The sequence below is a fragment of the Crotalus tigris genome, unplaced genomic scaffold, assembly GCF_016545835.1.
Source record: "Crotalus tigris isolate CLP2741 ecotype Arizona unplaced genomic scaffold, ASM1654583v1 scf7180000018275.596634, whole genome shotgun sequence".
NCBI classification, from domain to species: domain Eukaryota; kingdom Metazoa; phylum Chordata; class Lepidosauria; order Squamata; family Viperidae; genus Crotalus; species Crotalus tigris.
In genome coordinates, this window is record NW_024096919.1 from 329,638 (window position 1) to 347,595 (window position 17,958).

Genomic DNA, 17,958 nt, shown 5'->3' on the forward strand with positions numbered 1-17,958 from the left:
TCCAGCCCAGCCATATTCACACAGCACTACAGCAGCTGCTTACCTGTTAACCAGCCTTCTTTCAAGCTTTCTGAGACCTGTGACTTTCTGCTGGCTTCCATATTGACTTTGCTTGTTGGAAACCAACAGGAACTCACAAGTTACAGTCAAATGAGGTTTAACATTTAATAAGGCACAGTCCACACAATAATGGTAATAAGGACTGGTGGGATTGCTTTCACTATGCGGTATAGTCACATGATAGCACGCTTTATGAGTGCATCACTTACTGACAGTAATTCCTATCCCAATTACCATCATAACTCAAGCATTAAATAAAATATTACCAGTACATTTCCAGGGTACAGCACCTTTTATCAACTGTTTTACATGTACACTACCTACAATTATCATTTGCCACATTACCTTCATTCTCTGTTTTGCTGAGATGTGTTTCTTCAAAAATTAATCCTGTGTGGGGTACCTCTTGTAATGATATGAACGATTCTGACAAATCAGTCTGGAAAAAAGCATCAACAGACTAGAATAAACTAATGTTTAAAAGAGATTAAAATGCTAAATATTCAAGTTTCGATCGAGTAAAATTAAAATAAAGTGTTGGCTTGAGAAGTGATGGTGTAAATCCTCTCCCAAAGAGATCTTTACATCAGTCAAAGCTTCCAGCCTTCTTTACAACAGTCACAAATGCGTTTATGATTACATAATGGTTTCCTGTTTCATATTCTTCCCTTTCTATTCATTACATCTATAAATCACAAGCTTTCTTCTTCACTTTCAGTGAAAAGTCCACAAAAGAAACTCTTTAGTTTTCCAATCACAAATACAGTAATTTAGAATAAAAGTGGCGTATAGATGCGGATGTGTGTCTCGAAAGAAAAGGAATAAAAGAAAGCCTGCTTCTTGGATTATCCAAGATTCATGGTCACCAGGGAAGCGTGGCCTTGGGAGCCTGAACTGAATTGACTACAAACATTGATTTCATTAGACCTGCACATCTTGCCTTAAATCAAGGATAGGAACCTTGGCTCTTTTATGACTCGTGGACTTCATGCTGGCTCAGGAATTCTGGGAGTTGAAGTCCACGAGTCATAAAAGAGCCAAGCTTGCCTACCCGTACCTTAGATGCTAAATGGGTTGCAGAGGAGCCAGGTTTAAATATTTTCTGTTTATAGTGATCCCTTGACTAAATCCTTTGAATTTGTAACTGTTCAATAGCACACACATTCAAGTAAACGCTCGTAAAGATTTTTTGCCATTTACTTATCTGTCGGGTGACATACCTGAAATCTGCTCCTTTCAGAGTTTTAAATACATCGTGTGCCCTGTCATAGCATGGAATATTGTGGCTTGACATCAAGCTGCGGTGAATGTCAGCACCAGGAACAAATCCTTTACAGGGACTGCACTCTTCCATGTTACCTAAAACTCCCAGAACTGGAAGAGACTAAAACGAGAAAGATTGGGATTTACAAGAATGCTGTTTGATTTTATTTTTCCTCAAGAGCCTCGGCATAAATTTAAATATGTTAGAAGATTATAGCCACACAATATATCTGCAACATCTTTGGACTATTTCGGCAGGCAGTGATGATGAAACTGTTGGTGCCTGATTAACAGAGTGGTGTTTAATCCAGAAATTAGAGCAACAGATGCTTACAAAATATTTGCAATTCTTCAATAATCAATTTTGTTAATTTTTTATGCCATCCATCTCTCCTATAAGACAACTCTGGGCGGCTTACAGATTATAAAAAGATAAATTGAAAAGTGATTAAAATGTTAAAACTATACAAAAACGAGGACTAAGATTTACCTGCATCTTTAGAGCTAACTTGACTGGTTTATCCTTCAGGAGACCCTGAAGGCGAGCAACTTGACAGCTGGCTTTGGGTCCACTAGAAATAAGCTCTGTTGCTGGGCAGCACCGATGAACTTTCAGCCCAGTATTAAAGGACGCTTGTATCTTAGGCTCTTTTGTTCAGATGCACCAGTTGAATAATGGCACAGAAAAGACATTGTAAGAAGAGTGTCAGTCAGATCCTTACATCTAAATAATTCTGTTAACTCATTCAATTCCAATTAACTTTTAATAGAATTTCTGGCTTAATTCTGGAATTAGATCTAGAATAAATGTGAGACACTATAAAAATCTAGAAATTAGTAGCAGTGAGGCTACATAATACATTAAATGTAAGCGTACTCACATTTAACACAATGTGCTCGTATTTTAGTGAACAAACCATAATCTTCTTAAGTTAGATAAGAAATTTTAAAAACCCAAATATAAGAAACTATACAACCCACTGTAAACCTTTTTACCCCCAATAGAAGACTCTTAGAGAAACATTATCCATGCTGATCTTTGTCTATATCTATCTACATATCTATTACCAATATGATCCATCCTATCTATCTATCTATCTATCTATCTATCTATCTATCTATCTATCTATCTATCTATCTATCTATCTATCTATCTATCTATCTCATATTAATCTTAGTTCAGTGAATAACCAACATTGAGCATCACTAAGGAAACCTATCTAGGCATACCCTTTTTGAGAAGGGTAGCTTTTGCTCAATATTATAGCTGAATGGCATATATGGCCTGCATGCTATGCTCCAACTATGCAGGACTGCAATTCAGTGATATTTGGAAGGTCATAAGAATTTCTGCCTTTGAGACAATCTCCCAGACATCACTGCTAGGACACTTACAGGTCTGGAAGGAGAAGTAGATCAACTACACAAATTACCACGTTGCCTTTAAATACTATAGCAATGTTACAGGAGGAGTCCAGAGAAGAGCACATCCCAATGCTTTGAGGTGAGAAAAAGCTGCCCTTCTCAAAAAGCTTGCCTAGAAAAGTTGCTTTGGTGATGCTCAATGTTGGTTATTCACTGAACTCAGATTAATATTATTAACTTCAGTCAAAACTGACCAGTAAATATTCTCTGTAACAGTATACCTGATTTGGATTTCTAGGAAAGTATAACAACTGTGAGTATCTAGAACTGCCCTGGAATGGAATCTAGTGCCTACCTTCTCTACAAGGGTCAGGAACCGGGTTTTGGACTACAGGCTTTTGGTAAAGCTCAAAATCAGCATACCGTTTGTCCCATCTCCATCTATCCCGATCCAGAACTGGCTTCATAAAACTAGCATTGAAAAAATTCTCCTGCCATTTCTAAATGAAGAAAGGAAACATAATAAATTTATCAATTTATTTTATTTATATCCCATCTTTATTATTTCTGCAAATAACTCAAGGGGAGGGGTGAACATAACCTAATACTCCTTCCCTCTCCTGTTGGGGGCTTCTCCAGAAGAAGCACCCTGTGAGATAGTTTGGTTGAGAGAGAGAGAGGGGGGTCCACAGTTGCCCAGCTGGTTTTTATTAAATTAAAAGTCCTAAAAACTCCTAACTGCAAAATGTGCCAATGACAGCAAGCATCTTGAATGTTTTTCAAATTCAGAATAGGCTGATTAGTGATTTGAAGCAGCTTAAAATTATTAATTATTTTTACCCTGGCCCCTTGTGTGTGTGTATGTGTGTGTATTTTCAGAAGTTGTTTTTCCTTGCCTCCTCCCTAGGGAATGAAAGGGAATGACTGCCTCAAGGTGACCAGCTGACTTTGTACCAAGGTGGGACTACAACTCCCAATCTCCTAGTATTTAGCCTAATGCCTTAACCATGTTCTAATTTGTTTTGTATTATATTTTATGTATGTATGTATTTGTGTCTGTGTGTATAGTATTTTGTGCGTGTGTATGTGTATATGTGTGTGCGCAAATATATGTGTGTGTGTGTGCATACACACACACACACATATAGATATAAATATTTTGCTTACTCCTGGGGGAGGGAGACAGTAATCTTAAATTAAAAATCATCTTTCTTTTAGTTTTTGGTGGTATCTTTGCCACAGATTGATTTGAAGCAGAAACATGGGAAAATTTAACCTCAAATAATGATTTTCGAAAAGCTTTTAGAAAACAAAACTATTGACATCTCTTTGAATTGTACTATTCAAAGCCTTTTGGGCCACCACTCAATTATCATCAGTTCTTTTTATCCCTGTTTATCATTGTCCACCATTTTAATACCCTATCAAATGTATATGTCAAAATATGCTTTGGACAACAGAAATAACCGATTAGAACAGTGGTTCTCAACCTGTGGGTCGGGACCCCATTTGGGGTCGAATGACCATTTCACGGGGGTCGCCAAACAACGCAATCTGCCATTTTTCCCCCCTTTTCCTTAGCTGTGCTACTCCCTTTTATTCTTTGGCTTTTGAAAGCCAATAGAAGAGACTCTCTTGAATAGAGTCTAATTCTATTGGCTTTCCAAAGCCAATAGGAATTGTCCAGGCTGTCTCTGCCCTGCTGAGCCCGCCAAAAGTCCCATTCTGCAAACGGGGCTGCACCCGTTGAGTAGTCCTCAACTTATGACCGGTTGAGTAGTCCTCGACTTACGACCGGTTGGGGGGTCGCGGCATTAAAAAGGTTGAGAACCACTGGATTAGAACAACTGATTTCTGTATAGTATTAGTGAAGAACCTTGAAATGACTGTGACCCTGATGCAAATCAAAATGTTTATTTTCAGGAAGTTTTAGAAAATCTGTGTTGAGTAGTGAACCTGTTTGTCTATAGAAAATAAAGTTTTGAACAAAGTGAATTGCTTTTATCTGGGATAAGGAATGGGAAAGAAAATGCAACAGCAATTGCCATTGTAGGTTCCATGGCCACTGTAAAATCGCATGTGTCAAGCCCCTCAAATCATTTTCGGAGCGCTGCTATTCTGTTGGGAGGGGGGGGGAAACTTTTCCTCTGTTGGGAGGGAGGAGATTGTGGGCTCTGGGATGTGTTTCTTCTGCTTTGTTATTTCAAGCTTTGATGTATCTCTTTGGGTGTGAAAGGGGGAGGAATGTGCATAGGGCTACCTGCCTTGTCTCTGCTACACTGAGAAGATGCAAGGCCTGGGAACAGAGTTTTATCACTCCTTCAACTGCCAGTTCCCATAACAACTTCACACCTGTGGATTGGCTGGATTTAGACTGGGCAGTTGGATACCTGGGAGGAGTTTTGAAGAGGGGTTTAATGTAATGTTTCGCACGGGAATTATTCAGATCTTGCCTAGCCTTTCTGCTTTCACTATCTCTCAATAAAAGTTCCTGTTGCAACAATGGCAAGTTTCAAGAGTTCTGTTTTCTTGGGAGTATTTAGCTGAGGCAGAACTTTATAGCGTGGTCCAAGAAAAACAAAAACAATGTTAGGAAAAAAGAAAAAATATTTATGTAGTATTTGACAAATGAATGTGGCTGCCCATAATATAACTCTCCTCAATTTAAGGATCTTTAGTATCTTCCATATGTTTCATGGAGAGATCCAGAGACCAGCCTTTGGTCCTGATCAGTTATAATCATGCATGCACTGAAATACCAATTAGATGTGGAGGTGTCTCATTACTGTTCTCACATATTTAACAGAAAAAATCTAGGTATGTTTACCCACACATTGTGTTTACCCAGAAATAAATACTGAGTTCACTGAGTCTTTTTCCTAGGAAAAACAATGAAGTCTAAATCTTAATATCTCTGTAGATATTGCTTACTATCTGCAGAAGAATCTGAAATTAAATAATATAAAAACAGCTACTAATTTGCTTATTCAAGCAGCATATCACTCCCTTTTCTTTATCCCTGCACTTCAATAAGTGAAGTGAAAGTGAAGTAAAAAAAAAATTCAAATCCGCTGTGAAGTGTATCCTGTTCACAAGAGTTAAGGAAAACAAAGAGACTTACTAAATGTGGATTGGACTCTATATTTAAACAATAGGTAATAATGATGATGATGATGATAAAGTTGGAAGGGACCTTGGAGGTCATCTAGTCCAACCCCCTGCTCAGGCAAGAAACCCTATACCATTTCGGACAAATGGCTGTCCAGTTTCTTCTTAAAAACTTCCAATGTTGGACCATTCACTGCTTCTGGAGGCAGGTTGTTCCACTGGTTAATTGTTCTAACTGTCAGGAAGTTTCTCCTTAGTTCTAGGTTGCTTCTCTCTTTGGTTAGTTTCCACCCAGTGCTTCTTGTCCTGCCTTCAGGCGCTTTGGAAAATAACTTGACTCTTTCTTCTTTATAGCAGCCCCTGAGATATTGGAACACTGCTATCATGTCCCCCCTCGTCCTTCTCTTCGTTAAACTAGACATACCCAATTCCACCAACCGTTCCTTATATGTTTTAGCCTCCAGTCCCCTAATCATCTTTGTTGCTCTTCTCTGTACTCTTTCTAGAGTCTCAACATCTTTTTTACATCGTGGTGACCAAAACTGGATGCAGTATTCCAAGTGTGGCTTTACCAAGGCATTGTAAAGTGGTTTTAATACTTCACGTAATCTTGATTCTATCCCCGTTAATGCAGCCTAGCACTGTGTTGGCTTTTTTGGCAGCTGCAGCACACTGCTGGCTCATATTTAAATGATTGTCCACTAGGACTCTGAGATCCCTCTCACAGTTACTACTATTGAGCAAGGTACCCCCTATACTATACTTGTGCATTTGGTTTTTCTTACCTAAATGTAGAACCTTACTTTTTTCACCATTGAATTTCATTTTGTTAGATAGCGCTCAGTGTTCAAGTCTGTCCAGATCCTCCTGTATCCTGTCTTCTGGAGTGTTGGCTATTCCTGCCAGCTTGGTGTCGTCTGCAAATCTGATGAGTTTCCCATCTATTCCCTCGTCCAGATCATTGATGAAGATGTTGAAGAGCACTGGGCCCAGAATAGAGCCCTGGGGCACCTCACTACACACTTCCCTCCATGTAGATTCAGTTCCATTGAGGACCACATGCTGAGTATGGCCAGTCAGCCAGCTACAGATCCATCTGGTGGTAATGCTGTCTAACCCACATTTTTCTATCTTATCAAGTAGTAGGCTATGGTCTACTTTGTCAAATGCCTTACTGAAGTCTAAGTAAATTATATCCACAGCATTTCTCTGGTCCACTAATTCTGTCACTTGGTCAAAGAAAATGCTACACTAAATTTAGCAATAATATCAATACAAATCAAGCATAACCTGATAAGCATATACTACTGATCAACTTCTCTGCAGAAATTTGCTTCATATCCTCACAACAATAAAACATCTACCAATAACATTGGAGTGAGTTTCAAGTCTGAATTTAGTCTCAATTAATCTGGCCTGAGACAAATATCAATTCTTGAATTTTCCTCACAGTGTAGCGATGAAGCATGCTGTTCCTAGTAGATGATAAATATAGCAAGTTGATAGGAATCTAAAACTTATAGTTACCTCTCTTAATTCTATCACTCGTGCCTCATCAGGCCTACGGGGATGTTTGTTGGAGTCTGCGCTGCTCTTAAATCCAGGATTTGCAAACCCTCCAGGATACAACCACAATTTCTTTGACAGTTGAATACATTCTTTTAATATGCTGTCCTCATCCACTGGGTCAAACATACCTGACAGATATTCATTATAAGCAAATCTTTTTCCTGGCATCTAAAAAAAGCACACACACATATATAATTATATTTATATATGCACACATTGTACATACACACACCCTGAACTTTAGTGGAATTCATCATACAGCAATGCAGAGAACAGCCTTCTCCAACTTGCTGTCATTCGTACTGCAATACTACAACTACTCGTACCTCAATCAACAAGGTCCAAACGTCTAGAACAGACATGTCAAACACAAGGCCCGCGAAGTGGTTTCATGTGGCCCGCGAAGCCATCCTGGAAACAGTGAGGGAATGGTCCCCGCTGCCTTGGCCCTGGCCCAGGCCGGCCGGGAGCCAATGTACAATTTTGCGGTGGCCATCTATGCTGAAATGCATTCAGTCTTAGCTCCACAAGGCTGTCTGGAAACAGTGAGGAACCAACCCCTGCTGTGTCAGCCCCACCCCCTGGTGCATGCTGGGGAGGTGTCACCCTTTGTGAGGAATGAAGAAATGCCCATCACCTGGAAGTGGCCAGCAAATGGCCCTCACATATCTGGCTTGATGGGCTCTGGGGGAGGGGTTTCGGCAGGCAGCGGGGTGCTCTCCTCACAGCACCGAGAGGCTGAGCCAGATGGTGCAAATCCAAAAAGAAATGCGAGGCCGCCAAGCTCCCAGCCTGCCTGGTTTCAGCAGACAACGGGGCGCTCTCCTCACAGCGCCAAGAGCTGAGCTAGGTGGCACGAATCTGATGAGAAGTGCAATGCTGCCTAGCCCCCAGCCTACCCAGTTTCAGCAGGCAGCAAGGTGCAAAGTTGGCAAGCTTCGCACCGCCCAGCTCAACCTCTCGGCACTGTGAGGAGAGCGCCCCACTGCCTGCTAAAACCACGCTCACCCAGTAGGCCACACCCACTCTATCCACGCCCACCCAGTAGGCCACACCCACTCTGGTCACACACCCCGGCCCCCCTGAGGGCAACCACAATGCTGATACAGCCCTCAATGAAATTGAGTTTGACAGCCCTGGTCTAGAATATACAATAATACTGATCCCAACATATCTGGAGAATATCACATTTGCATGCCTTTGTCTGATTCTGAATTAACTGAAGTAAATTCAAAAACTGTTAACAAATGAGGGTGAAGGTTCATTCTCTGAGCTTGTGGGTTGGTTTCCATTCCGAACATTTCATTACCAGGCTAGGTAACAACTTCAGTGGAGTTTAGATGTCAATGTCAGTGTTCTTAAACAGAAGAACACTGACACTGACATCCCCTAAACTCTGCTGAAGATGTCACCTAGCCTGGCAATGAAATGTTTGGAAACCAACCCAGAAGCTCGGAGAACGAACCGTCATCCTCATCCTACATCCGAGCGACAGATATCCACCACTACTGCAAAATGTTAACGAAGTTTAATACTTCCATTTTCAAACATTTAAGCATGTAATGGATGACTGTCGGTAGTCTTATTTATTTTTATCTCATACCCAGAAAACTACTATTCTTTACACTTCTTCTCAAGTCACTTTTCTCCTCTCTCCCCTCACTGAGGCAGCCCAAATTTTGAGGACCACTAGAGGCACATCAGTATCTAGCTCTCTGCTCTCCAATTTGGAATTTCAGCAGTCCTGGAACAACATGCCTAGACTATTAGACGTTTCAATGTAGATTTCTAGGAAAAAACATGAAGAAAATTTAAAGACAAATCTTGTTTCCTTGCCTTTGCCATTTCTTGTCGAAGTAGCTTCTTTGCAATTTCTGCTGAATTTAATGCCTGACAACTATAGTTAAAGATAGCATTTTCACCAAAAGGGAAAGCTCTGATAGTTCTCGGGATCTCTCTTTCAAATATCTCATTGAGGAAATTCACATATTCAATATTGGACTGAAAGACATATAAACATGTAAAATTACGAAAATATCAGTAATTAGACTGGCAAATACAGAACACATATTTCCATTAAGCATTAGAACAGTAAATTAAAATTAAACCTGTCCTCTCTGCCAATTTTCTGAAAAAGGATTTCCTAAGATGCTACCTTAAAGGCAATATTCTGTAGGTAACAGAAAAGTAGAAGCCCAATTCTATTTGTGAATGAACATTGTCTTGCTGACTGCTAGCAGCCAATCGCTTTTAGTTTAGATAACAATTCAATTGTATCTCTCATACAAAATTAGTTATGATATTATGTTAGAAGTAAATGGTTAAATTAAAAAAAACCACAAACAGTCCTAAAAGCAATTCTTCAAACATTTGCAATAATTGGATAGTACTTTATAACAGGGGTCCTCAACCCCCGGGCTGCAGTGCACTACTGGGCAGCAGCCTGCTTGAAACCGGGCTGCACGAGTGATGGGCCAGCAGGCGCATGTGCGCAAATCTCCACTCACACGAGCGGAGGATGCAAGTGGAGAAAGCTTGTACTTGCATGTGAAGCTCCATTCACATGAATGGAGCTTTGCAGACGAGCACTCTCCGCTCACGCAAGTGGACCTTTGCACATGAGCATAAGCACCTTCAGTTCACATACAAAGTTCCATTCGAATGGAGGACGCATGTGCCCGCCACTCACACCAATGGAGCTGTGTGCATGCACATGTGCCTACAGTTCACACATCCTCTCCTCCCTGCACCGGGCCAGGCCACCAAGGTGAGAAGGTTGAGGATCGCTGCTTTATAAGACAACTATGTGTCTTAAGGGATGAAAGTACTTCTCCCTTTAAGCTGGCATCTTATGAATTGTCAGGCCTAGCATAATTATGCTAAACACAAATCCTCAGATTTGTTTTTTGAGAAAATACTATTTTTAGGACACAATTGCTTCCATACAAACAAAAATACCAGTAGTTTGCCCTTCGATTACAGGTACTCCTCGACTTACAACCATAATTCAGCCCAAAATTTCTGTTGCCGAGTGAAACATTTGTTAAGTGAATTTTGCCCAATTTTGCGACCTTTCTTGTCATAGTTGTTAAGTGGATCACTGCAGTTCTTAAGTTAGTAACACGGTTGTTCAGTGAATTCTGGCTTCCCCATTGACTTTGCATGTCAGATCAAAAAAGGTGATCACATGACCCTGGGACCCTGCAACGATCACAAATATGAGTTAGTTGCCAAGCATCCGAATTTTGATCCCGTGACCATGGGGATGTTGCAGCAGCCATGTGAAAAGTGTGAAGCAGTGTGAAAAATGACCATAACTCACTTTTTCAGTGCCGTTGTAACTTTGAATGGTCACTAAAGGCGAGGTAGCGCAGCAGTTAGAGTGCAGTACTGCAGGCCACTTTAGCTGGCTGTGTTCAGCAGGTCAGCGGTTCAAATCTCACCGGCTCAAGGTTGACTCAGCCTTCCATCCTTCCGGGGTAGGTAAAATGAGGACCCAGATTGTTGGGGGCAATGTAAAATATATATATACATTGCTTACTGGTGTACACCGCTTAGAGAGTGCTTGCACTTAAAGCGGTATATAAGTCTCATAAATAAATAAATAAATAAACTGTTGTAAATCAAGGACTACCTGTACTAGAAAAATTACCCTCTGAATAAGTGTCTGGCCAAATAGGATGATGTGGTTGAAGGCTGCATTAGATTTACCTCACAAGAACAGATTCGCTGAATACAGAAATCATTCACAAATGTATTCCCGAATCCATTAAGATTATATAGAGATTGTACTTGATCAAATTTTCTGGAATGGAGACATTACTTTCACGTGGGCTCCAATCTGCATGCTAAGGAACCAGTCAACTTACGGTCCCAATTGGGACTGGGACTTCTATCATTAAAAAGAGATGCAGTTCCTAAGTGAACAATGGCCAATTTTACAACCTTTTCCCCTGAGAATGTTATGGGAATCTGGCTTCCCCACTGATGTAGCTTGTCAGACGTTTCATGGGAAGGTCAAAAATGGTGCTCACCAGGATGCTATAATCATCATAAATACACACCGGTAGCCAAGTACCCAAATTTTAATCACGGGCATACTACAACAGTTGCACGAAGACCAATTACAAATCACTTTTTTTCAGCATCGCTGTAACTTCAAAAGGTTGTTAAATGGATGGTTGTAAGTTGAGGACTAACTGTATGTGCAGCTGTATGGCATAAAAAAAGGGGGGAGGGAACCTGCATAACAGAAGCTGGCCATCTGGTGATGAGCCCCACCCAGCACAGCTAAAAATTCACCTTAATAAAATCTGTACAGGTTGCCAATTCTTTCTGCGAGGCTATTTTCACTGCTGCGTTTCACCCACCTGGATATAATTACGTGGTGCCTGGCTCTCTTGTTCTTTTTTTCTCAGTACATACTTCTTGTTGTGGTTATCCAAGTGAGAACACCCATACTGCCTCATGCTTGGATCCTTTTGCATTTTATTGAATGATTCCAAGATCTCTGGGGGCTCCCTTGCATACATATCAGCTTTAGTCAAGGGAACCCCAAACTCCTGACTCAACATTGTAATCATTTCTGCTGAAGGCAAGAGATTGTAATGGATCACTTCCCTTAGCTTCTTACTGTGGCAGATGTAATCAAGTCTGCAGTGTGGAAAGAAAGAAGGAACAACTGAAGATCAACGCTGTAATTTAAATAAGGGAACTATTAGTTTGTTTTTAACCTGACTACTCTTCGTTTTAAATTTTTCACCTTAACTGTACTGTTGAAAAGCAGATTGCATCTCTTTTTAATAAATAAAAAAAAATCACACAGCAACAGATTACTTTGGACCAAGAATTGAAACAGTGAAACCAATCACACTAACAATGAATATGAAACAAATACAATGATTACTATGTCTATTAACTACTGTCCAATCTGATGCATTTGCAGGTAAACTTAGAACTTCTCCAGTTGAGTTATGGAAAGTTTATATTAAGTATTTATTAAATATAAATATTGTCTACTGTTTATTTTTCAATATGTCAAATCATTTGCAGAACTCCTGCTCCACTCTTTTCGGATGTAGCACTGAGTACTTGTGTCCTCATCAGTTCTACAGAGGTTCCAGGTAGCAAGAAATCACATCTGGACCGGGAAGGGATCAGATTATGCCAGTGTTTCCCAAACTTGACAATTTTAAGGCATGTGGACTTCAACTCCCAGAATTCCACAGCCAGCATTGCTGGCTGTGGAATTCTGGGAGTTGAAGTCCTCATGCCTTAAAATTGTCAAGTTTGGGAAACACTGGATTATGAATTCAGAGACAAAACAAAACCCACTGTACATTCACCTGAGTCAGACTGAGACTACTTGGGACAGACCTACCGCTATCGTGGAGGCCATAAAATCTGCGTTCTGCCAGACCCTCACCCCAACCCATGATAAATCCTTACCATACTCAACTTCTAAAACTACATAATTTGTATGCCACAATCTAACAAAGCTGTAACCTGGAAAGAGCTTCAAAACACGGCTGAGGAACCATATCCCTGATATATAACAAAGGTTGTTTCATGATGCTCGACAGTGGCTTGCAGAGACGGATGTGAAGCAGGATAGCTTCAAGATCTATATACAGCCGCTTGTGAAAAGACAGGTTTGAATTATAGAATATCTGTAATCTCCCATGTTCTGTTTCCTGCACCCTGTAAGATAGGAAATTGGACTACGTTAACTAATAAAGCCCTCATTTCTTCTGTGGAATTTGACTTTTAAAACACAGATACAAATCCTGTGAAATAAGTAATAAATCTCTGTACTGCATATCAGTTTTCTACAATTTTTCCAATAAAACTACTCTTGTGTAAAAGCAACATGAAGACACAAACGGCATTCCTGAAAAAGTAAATCCCAGCAAAATAAATCACAGTATTTTTAAAGAGCATAACTAAGGAAAACCTGCACCAACCATGGTTTACTGGTCTGAAACATGCATTTCTCGTCATTTGAGACCAGTCCATATATAAAAATAGGGCTTGCTGAGTTGGGGGAAACTGAAGCCAATTAGAATTATGAACTTTTCCAGCTGCTTTAGGCCATTTACATGCAAACCTAGATCTCTGCTTGCGAAGGATTGCTGCAATAATTAACATCTAGCTACTGCCAAACTCAGGATATTTAACATTCTGCAGAAATAAAGGCGAGACTATAAATGAAGTACTCAGTTCAGCTTTCTTCCTTGTGGTTGTACTAATACTATGTTGGAACAAACTGCATTTTAACTCTGAAAATATAGCAAATATCTACTCCTATCTATGCACTTCCTATTATGCTGATACAGAAATTTGCATATAAAACAAAAGGTGTGCATCAAAAAGCAAGTATAACATGAAGCTTTGGGCTCAAAAGGCATTCCCTTTGGTGTGAATGAGGAGGGCACTTGCCACTTTAATACATTCAAGTATAGTTTGGTCTAAATATTGTGTCCTGTTAAACTACGTATCATATGTGTTGTGAGACATTCTGTTCTTTTTAAAATAGATATGTGTAACAGGCATAGGAACAGGGGGAAGAGCTGCAACCAAAGGCGAGAGTCAGACAAAAGGAATGTGAGTCTTGTGCATAAGTGTAATTTGAAAAAGCCTCTTAAGACTTGATCTTCCCTAGTTCTGGTGAAGATAAAGAGGGAGTGGGGAGGCACATTCAGACTTGCAAGGTTCTTTTACTGTAACCTTGTAATAAAAAGTAGTACCGTAGTAGCCTGCACGACTTTAGTTTCGTAGTTTGGGCTACCTGGAAGAGTTGACAAATATTTCAGCACCAAGGATCATCGCAATATTTCCTGGTCCTGCACAATAATAACATCATACAAGTAGAAGAAAGCTAGCTTTTTCCACTGTGTCTTAAGTCAGTCTTGTACTGTAAAATTTTAATCTAACAGTGTAGCAAAAGCTGATCTAACTGCTTGGCTTTGTCTTTGAAGGTGATGCATATTAAAGATACATTTATCTTTCTCTGGACTGTGCAGCTGAACTATCATGATTAATCCTTGCAAAAAAAAAAGGGGGGGGGAGACCGGAACATCAATATCCTACACTTAAAATATTTTAAACCTTTTTTTTTTTTATGAACACTGTGGTCATCTCTGAAGGCTGAATATGACAGAATAAGTTACAAGTAAAGGTAAAGAAAAAAGTTTCCCCAGTCCAATCATGTCTTGCTCTAAGGGGTGATGCTCAACTCCACTTCTTAGCCAAGGGAGCCAACATTGTCCGAAGACACTTCCATGGTTATATGGTCAGCATGACTATACGCCCAAGGACACAGAATACCTAATTATCTACTCACATTTGCATACTATTGAACTGCTAGGTTACCTGGAGCTGAGGCAAGTAATGGTAGCTCACCCCGTTCTGCAGCATTCAGGTCTCAAACCTGAGCTATCAGCTTTCCAGCTGACAATCTCAGTTTCTTTAACCACTGAGCCATTGTCTCCCCCCCCCAGGTTAGAAGTAACTAAGTTTACATTCACATTCACATACTTCTGGTTTTGTTTTGTTTTTAGAATTAGCAAAGAAATGTGTGCTGTAAATGTACAAACTCAGTGTCAAAAGAATAGTCTAAATATGTCATATTCTTCTTAGGTAGAAGATGACTAGTGCTAAAATAAAACCATTTCCCTAATTAATAGAAGCATTAACTGCAATACAAAAGTTTTCATCCAAGGTATAATAGATAAAGTACAGCTTTATAAGACTCTTATTCCTCCCAAACGGCTGGCAGACAATCCCTAACTCCCTGAAAAGTGTCAATTTAGATTGAAGTTATGGGGAGGGAGGGAAAGAACTGTGGGTTCCCTATCCACCCACACTCCAACCCATGTGTAAATCCTGAACTACATCAGGTCACTTGATGCCTAGCATCTCCTTTCAAAAAGCAATGGATATAAATGTGAATTGTGTAAAATAGAATCTTTTGTACCTAAGAGTCATTCAGCTTTATGAATTCCACCATTCCTAGGAAAAATGATTTGGTTACAGTGGGTTCCTAACATACAAAATAGAGATGTTCAAAATATCCAAATAACTCAAAGATTAGATAGATAGATAGATAGATAGATAGATAGATAGATAGATAGATAGATAGATGGGTGGGTGGGTGGGTGGGTGGATGGATGGATATAAATATGATAGATGATAGACAGATGATATATAGAGATGATAGATAGATAGATAGATAGATAGATAGATAGATAGATAGATAGATAGACAGATAGATTATATAGATATTTCAAATATCAGAGAAAGTCTAAATATAACAAATATAAAAAGCTACCAATTTCTACAGCACTATTCCTTTTTTAAAAAATGTTTAGGCATAATTCATTCTAATATACTGTTTCAGTATGCACAATTATTTTAAAAAAAACATCAGGGCACATTTGAGCCACCGTCTAAGAGAGAAAAATCTAATACTTCTGTTTATAAATCTATGGAGTGGGTCACCTATGAAATGTTCACAGGCTGAGCATTTGGAGCACCAGGGACACTTGACATCACTTCTGAATTTTATCACCATTACTATGTTAGGATGTAACATCTTGTAAACTACCTTCAGAAGTAGATAACCACAGGAAAAAGTAATTTTAACAGTAAAATTGTGTTGATTACCTATCAATTTTTTTATTCCACATCCTCTTAAGTGCTTTATTTCTGAAACCTTCCAGGACCAGAAGGTGAATGGACCCGTCAATTATGTGAAACCCAGTAATAATATCTAGCAGAGAAATCTCTTCTAAGGAAAGTTTGTGATTCAGTTTCAAAGTATTAAGAGATTTTTGAGTTGTATCTATGGGATAGGAATCAAGTAGGAAAGCCTCTGCATTAATTTCTGTAATCTCCTGCATCAAATAGTGTAAGAATGATGTATTATTATAATCAAAAAGATAAATGATGCAGCCATATGGACAATATGCAGCAGCAGCAGCGCCCTCTTCCTCTGCAGGACCTAATGGTACACTTATTTCAACTCTCACTTTAAGGTATGACTCAGCATTTACATAATTCCCATTTGGAAATTGAACAACCTGAGAGTCATCTGTTTTCTTAGCCCCTGGACTGGTGTTTTGTCCATGGAATAGAGATGTATCTTGAACTGAGCTGTTGTGAATTGGTGCACAGAAATTCAAGGTCTTTTCCCCTAGCAATAAATTGCTCAAGTTGATTTTAGTTACTCCATACAGGCTACAAATATTTTCTTTGGCTGTAATGGAATTCTGGACCATGTATCTCGAAGTGACATAGCTTATGTCACTTAGCTTGCTGTCTCCTGGTTCTTCTCCAAACAAAGATGGCGTCATCTTGAGATCTTCCATTTTCTTGTCTCGGTCATGAACTTCAATTTCTAAGTCTGGACCTCTTAGGTATTCACTGAATTTTCCAGGGTCTATTGCTCCTACAAGAATCACATTGATATCTTTAAAGAAGACATCAGTTCCATGATCTCGACCTTGTGTATAATGGGGACACATATTGTAGAAAGTGTATTTGCAGTAAACAGGAGTGCAGGTTCTCTATAAAAGCAAAGTAACAGTATAAATATTTAGTATAAATACGACTTGTTGATTCTAAGTTTATTTAGTATACAAATAACCGATTGTCAAAATACAATCAAAAAGAAAACATCAAAGAAATTAAAGTAGGGGAAAAAAGCAATGATGGTCCAAGAGGGATGGTTGCATGGAGAACACTCCAAGCACACATACCTAAGCAAGTGTTCTCTAATCTAACAACTGAAAAAAAGCTTGTGTTCATTCACATCTCACATGGCAAGATACTTGATATATCAACTTCTGAAGATAATGTCCTGTTTCAGGTTTCAAACATACACACACAGTTGCTAGGAACTTGAGTTGCTTGAGTATGAACAATCAAAGGAACATAAATCAATCTCTGAAGATAAGGTAGTTTCACTTTCCACAGAAATACGTAGAATAATCAAAAATCCAAAATTGAGAGAGCCAAGCAAGATGTGTCATCCTTTCCAAGGATGGGAGTTTTAGATTGCTTATAAAGCAGATGGCAACAACATGGTCAGATACAGGAAATCAGACCATTGTTTCCAACATGGAAACCTAAGTCAAAGCTGCCTCTCCAATAAGGCTAAAGCCAGCTGTGTCTAAAGCATATATATTCTTGATTGGCAAGAAGCCTTACTGAGCATCTTTGCTATGAGCTCCTCTACTCTCCAAGTACAAGTGCTTAGAAGCTGTATATCAACATCTGGTTATTCTGATTGGGCCTATATTTGATTAGCCTCAAATGATTCCTGCCTCAATGTGCCCTGATTCTGGCATTCAATTGGTTCAACTAGAGTAGCTTCTCTGGACTCTATCTGAGTCCCAGGCCATGACACACATGGTGATAGAATATTAAGCTAAGCACTTAAGTCACAAGTTTCTGTCTTATCTAACACACTAATAGTATCTATTTATGAAATCTAGGTCAGACTGGGAACCGAAATGGGATGTCACTGGTATGTTAACAATACATTTTTATTTTCTTTTTCATCTGATTCAGATGTGATGCTAGCTATTCTTA

At 39.4% G+C, this 17,958-nt stretch overlaps 1 protein-coding gene across 4 annotated transcripts in view; it reads right to left on the minus strand.

Annotated features, from left to right (window-relative positions):
* CFAP92 (cilia and flagella associated protein 92 (putative)) overlaps positions 1-17,958 on the minus strand; it is a 65,879-nt gene that overhangs the window by 1,487 nt on the left and 46,434 nt on the right. For 3 of the 4 annotated variants that reach the window (XM_039349439.1, XM_039349440.1, XM_039349438.1), the window contains 9 exons: positions 16,030-16,931; positions 12,871-13,065; positions 11,736-12,018; positions 9,202-9,366; positions 7,324-7,533; positions 3,044-3,188; positions 1,814-1,971; positions 1,281-1,444; positions 406-499 (listed from right to left, as the gene is read on the minus strand). In XM_039349439.1, the coding sequence (XP_039205373.1) occupies positions 445-499; positions 1,281-1,444; positions 1,814-1,971; positions 3,044-3,188; positions 7,324-7,533; positions 9,202-9,366; positions 11,736-12,018; positions 12,871-13,065; positions 16,030-16,931 (2,277 nt within the window). In that variant the 3' untranslated portion in view covers positions 406-444. Of the gene's footprint in view, positions 1-405; positions 500-1,280; positions 1,445-1,813; positions 1,972-3,043; positions 3,189-7,323; positions 7,534-9,201; positions 9,367-11,735; positions 12,019-12,870; positions 13,066-16,029; positions 16,932-17,958 lie in introns of those variants that run through there. The other variant, XM_039349441.1, reaches the window with a different exon arrangement.